This window comes from Acomys russatus, chromosome 8 (assembly GCF_903995435.1).
Source record: "Acomys russatus chromosome 8, mAcoRus1.1, whole genome shotgun sequence".
NCBI classification, from domain to species: domain Eukaryota; kingdom Metazoa; phylum Chordata; class Mammalia; order Rodentia; family Muridae; genus Acomys; species Acomys russatus.
The window spans coordinates 76,811,224-76,816,903 of NC_067144.1; the positions used below are offsets into that span (position 1 = coordinate 76,811,224).

The following is a 5,680-nucleotide window of genomic DNA, read 5'->3' on the forward strand; positions in this document are numbered from 1 at the left end:
GTATTCCTTATCTATATTACTCCCACACTTACATCCCTCCCCACTTCCAACTCATTCAGTAATCCTCCTCTGTAATTCATACCCTCTTCTTTACTTACTATTTTCTCATCTAGCTTTCTTGCTATCACCTATCTGTCCACCTGTCTCTCTATAAATGCATGTGCACACGCGTGTGCACACACACACCACACACGAGTGTGCACACACACACACACAACAATTCACTTAGTGTTGTTTGTATGTACATGTGTTGGGCAAAGTACTTGCTTTTTCTGTCCTCATTAAAAAAATATTTACTACTCCAACCTCTTGATGATAACATACACTTACTTTAAGCATTTTTTCCCTAATAAATATAGACTCACATGTACACAGTTTTGCTTATGAGCTCTCCTTGAAATTATGCAAAACCAGAGTTTTGTAACAGAGTTCATATTCCTTGGACTTTCACAGAACCCTAAAGTCCAGAAAATAGTTTTTATTTTATTTTTGTTTGTCTACATTGCAACTGTTGGGGGCAACATGATAATTGTGGTGACCATTGTCTGTAGCCCAGAGCTGGTAGACTGCCCCATGTACTTCTTCTTGGCATTCTTGTCCCTACTGGATGCATGCTTCTCTTCTGTCATCACTCCAAAAATGGCTGTGGACTCTCTGTATGAGAAGAAAACCATCTCCTTTGAAGGATGCATGACGCAGCTCTTTGCTGAACACTTCCTTGCAGCAGTAGAAGTGATTGTCTTGACAGCCATGGCCTATGACCGCTATGTAGCTATTTGCAAGCCCTTACACTACTCTTCCATAATGAACTGGAGGCTTTGTGGCACTCTGGTGGGGGTAGCATGGACAGGGGGATTCCTGCATTCTATCATACAAATTATCTTCACTTTGCAGCTACCATTCTGTGGACCCAATGTCATCGACCATTTCATGTGTGACTTGTTCCCATTACTGGAGCTGGCCTGCACTGATACACATATCTTTGGACTTTTAGTGGTTGCCAACAGTGGCTCTATCTGCATCATAATCTTCTCTATTTTGCTTGTCTCCTATGGTGTCATCCTGTTCTCTCTGAGAGCTCACAGTTCTGAAGGGCGGTGGAAAGCTCTCTCCACCTGTGGATCCCACATTGCAGTTGTGGTCTTGTTCTTTGTCCCCTGTATATTTATATATGCATGCCCTCCATCTGCTTTCTCCTTTGATAAAATGGTGGCCATATTTTACACCATCCTAACTCCTTTGCTCAATCCTATTATTTATACTTTTAGGAATAAGGACATGAAAAATGCCATGAAGAAAGTGTGGAAGAGATTGATGGTGGTTTCCGATGGAAAGTGAAAGATAGAAAGATATAAGTAAAGAGGCCAAAATCATTTGATAAAAACATTCTGAGCTTTCCTTCCTTTGTACAGAATAAATCATGGCTGTCATTAGCAAAACATCCTTAAAGGGTCAGAAATGGCGTGTTTGTGTTATTCTGAGTACCAATTCTTATCTGGCAACTCATGGTTTTCAAGTGTATACTAAAGATGTTTAAATTTTGTGCTTATTTATATTGTAGTAATTTAAGAAGAAATTGAAAGAGATTTCATGTATCTAGTCATTTGCCATTCATTCTCCACTGTGTATGAGGTCAAAACACTTTAAAGATTTAGGTAACTCCTGGAAGTAACCATGGTTCAGGATACACAGATAGTAGAGCACTTACAGAATCTTTGTTATAGATGATCCTGTGCAGTATGACACCAGTATGCAGAGTAGGCTTGTCATTATCAGCTGTATAGTGTGTGTGCCATATTGAATTTATTGAGAGATATAGTTTGATTAAATCAATTGCATATGTTTCTCTAGTGATAGGCATGATGTTCTTTCATACTTACTTGGTGTGGGAATGGATTGGGGAAGATTCCATAGGACATCAGCTATGAGTACTTGTTTCCCTTTTTAAAAATACATTTATTTATTTACTTATTTTTTATTCATATACTTTACATCCTGGTCATAGCTCTAACCCTCCTCACCTCCCAGTCTCACCCTTCCTCTCCGCACTCCCCTATTCCTCAGAAAATGGAAGCCCTTTTCCCATGCCCTCCAGGTCACCAAGTTGTATCAGGACTGAGCATGTTCTCTTAACTATAGAGACTTTTTTAAAAGATACAAGATTTTCTATTGAAGCTATATCGAAAAACTTAATGTATTAAGAAACACAGTTTAGAGCTGGTGTATGCCTTTAATCCCAGCACTTGGGAGGCAGAGGTAGGCAGATCTCCGAGCTGGAGGCCAGCCTGGTCAACAAAGCAAGCCCAGGACAGCCAAGGCTACACGAGAAACCGTGTCTCAAAAACCAAATACAAAAACAAAACAAAACAAAACAAAAAAACAAAAAGAAAAAATAAACACAGTTTATTCTCCGAAAGTTCTCTAGGTTAGACTGTATCACACTTAATCCGGGTGGAGACAATGTTTCCTGACCCTTTCCCTGTACAGAGGACACCTGCATTCCTTGATGTTTGGTTTCTTTCCTCTGTCTCCAATTCTAACGTTGTTGCGTCCTTTTGTCCTTCTGTACTCATGTATTTGTCTCCTCTTATTGTGTGTCAGTTTTCCATTTTAAAAAGTATCCACTGATTACATTGGAACTGCTAGTTAGCCTTTCTTTTCTTAAGGTCAGCTAATTAGTAAACTTACACAGCATGTCACTCAATACATCCATAGACTGGTGGTCTCATGACAAGGGCATCTGTGAGGGCAGGGCATTATTAGATCTTTCATGTAATAATAAGTCACCTGACTATCCTAGAGCATCTCTATCTATACACACATGGTTCAGATATGTGGACATTGCATACATGTTAGCCATGAAGTCCAAAGCACAGTGAAAGAGGGAAAGTGAGGACATAAAAGAGGAGGACAAGGAGACTGGAAGACCAAAATAAATACTGTGACAGTGAAAATGAAAAATAATTATTTTTAAGTTAAGGTGTTTCAAGGCTCTATTTATATAATGTTTTGTGTTGTATTTGTGTCTGGTAGTGGTAACTGTACAGAGAAAAACACAGATTATTTATTTCATGAAAGAGCCAGACACTAGTCTTCAAAAGTTTTGTGATCTGCCACAATATTATTATTGTTCATCTTCTTTGTCAAGAAATATACCCTCCATCATTTTGAAGCTTCAAACTTTTACATCTTTATCATGAAATACTCATGAAACCCAGATGAATGGTACAAACAGCACATTATCTTTTCTATATTAATTAGCAATTTGTGAAATCATTTTCTTCCTGAAGTATAGTTTGGTGCAACCACCTAGAAATTCTGTTATAAACATCTCCATATTTTTTGAGACAGGGTTTCTTTGTGTGTAGCCTTGGCTGTCCTGGACTAGCTTTGTAGACCAGGGTGGCTTCGAACTCTCAGAGATCTGCCTGCTTCTGCCTCTCAAGTGCTGAGATTATGGGCATGCACCACCATGCCCAGCTCACTTCTCCCTAAATTTTATCATTACATATTTTGGGTGCAGATGTCAGTGAGAACATCATGTTTTGCATTACGTATAATGTCTTTTTATGAAACCATGGGGAAAAACTTTACTTGTTATCTGCAAGAAAAGACGTATTTAAGGGAGTCTATAAATATTTTTAGTGGCTAAGATAGTTTTAAAACATTTCTTGACACTCTTTGATACTTCTTCAGTCTGTCCTCACTCTCTCTTAAATACAGACATATTTTAGTAACTCAGTTCTCGTGAACAGAAGCTGAGAAAAATAATTCATGATGTCAGAACACATAGCATAAAAGCAACAAAAACGTGTAGTCCAGTGAATAATTCTTACTCAAATCTCAAGAAAGAGAACACTTGAGCAAATCCTACCCTAGCCACATATGAAAATGGAGTGACCTGATTACCTAAGTAACAAGTTAGCTAGAGCATCTCTCAAAAGCCAAAAGGTCAATTTTAAAAGTAGGGGGTCATTTCAGGTTTTTTTGGTGTCTTTAGCCTCCTTATCTTGACTATGGAAATGAAAATATTTATAATGGAGTAATCAGTAAAAAGACCTTTCAATTCAGCTACATATTATATATCAATGCTGTAGCTGAGTTTCAAGGTATCAATGAGACTATGGCCTCATAGAATGAATTTGGTAATTTTCCATCCATTTCTATCTTTTGGAGTAGCTTGAATAGTGTCGGTATTAGCTCGTCCTTGAAAGTCTGGTAGAATTCTGCACTAAAACTATCTGGCTCTGGGCTTTTTTTGGTTGGAAGACTATCGATGATTGCTTCTATTTCTGTAGGGGAAAAGGGACTATTTAGCTTGTTTATCTGTTCTTCACTCAACTTTGGCAAGTGAACATGATCAAGAAAAACATCCATTTCCCTTAGATTTTCAAATTGGGTGGTGTATATGCCTTCAAAGTAGGATCTTATGATTCTTTGTATTTCTTCAGTGTCTGTTGTTATGTCTCCCTTTTCATTTCTGATTTTGTTGATTTCAATACTGTCTCTCTGCCTTTTAGTTAGTTTGGCTAACGGTCTGTCTATCTTGTTGATTTTCTCAAAGAACCAGCTCTTGGTTTTGTTGATTCTTTGAACTGTTTTCTTAGTTTCTAATATGTTAATTTTAGCCCTGAGTTTGATTATTTCCAGATGTCTACTCCTCTTGGGTGTTTCTGCTTCTTTTTTTTCTAGGGCTTCCAGTTGTGTCGTTAAGATGCTTATGTGCGATGTTTCCAATTTCTTTTTAAAAGCACTTAGTGCTATGAATTTTCCTCTTAGCACTGCTTTCAATGTATCCCACAAATTTGGGTATGTTGTTCCTTCATTTTCATTGAATTTCAGAAACTCCTTGATTTCTTTCTTTATTTCTTCCCTGACCCAGGTGTCATTTAGCAGAGAGTTGTTTAGTTTCCACGTACGTGTAGGCTTTTTGTTATTTCTGTTGTTGTTGAATTGCAGCCTAAGAGCATGGTGATCTGATAGGATACAAGGTATTATTTCAATGCTCTTGTATCTGTTGAGGCTTGCGTTGTGACCTACGATGTGATCAATTTTGGAGAAGGTTCCATGGGGTGCAGAGAAGAAGGTATATTCTTTCTTGTTTGGGTGAAAGGTTCTATAGATATCTGTTAGATCCATTTGACCCATGGCATTGGTTAATGATGTTATTTCTCGGTTTAGTTTCTGTTTCAATGACTTATCCTTCAGTGAGAGTGGGGTGTTGAAGTCCCCCACTATTATTGTGTGGGGATCGATGTGTGGTTTAAGCTTTTTTAGCAGATCGTTTACAAATGTGGGTGCCCTTGTATTGGGAGCATAGATGTTCAGAATTGTGATGTCATCTTGGTTGACTTTACCTTTGATGAGTATAAAGTGTCCTTCCTCATCCCTTTTGATTAATTTTGGTTGAAAGTCTATTTTGTTCAATATTAAAATGGCTATGCCTGCTTGCTTCTTGTGACCATTTGCTTGGAATATTTTTTCCAACCTTTTTCCCTGAGGTAATGCCTATCATTATGGGTGAGATGTGTTTCTTGAATGCAGAAGAATGTTGGATCTTGTTTATGCACCCATTCAGTTAGTCTGTGTCTTTTTATTGGAGAATTGAGAGATATTAATGACCAGTGACTGTTAAGAGTCTTAATTTTGATGTTGTTTCCAGTCGAGCATTTGTGTAGTT

At 37.9% G+C, this 5,680-nt stretch overlaps 1 protein-coding gene across 1 annotated transcript; it reads left to right on the forward strand.

Moving 5' to 3' along the window:
- The first annotated feature begins 387 nt into the window (after nucleotides 1–387).
- Nucleotides 388–1,338, forward strand: LOC127192964 (olfactory receptor 4C15-like). Its single transcript, XM_051150342.1, has one exon. The coding sequence runs from the start codon at nucleotides 403–405 to the stop codon at nucleotides 1,336–1,338; it is 936 nt and encodes a 311-aa protein (XP_051006299.1). The 5' UTR covers nucleotides 388–402.
- Nucleotides 1,339–5,680: the final 4,342 nt, after the last annotated feature.

Coding starts and splice junctions, on each gene's coding strand:
- LOC127192964 (XM_051150342.1), top strand. CDS start 403: ATGCAAAACCAGAGTTTTGTAACAGAGTTCATATTCCTTGGACTTTCA.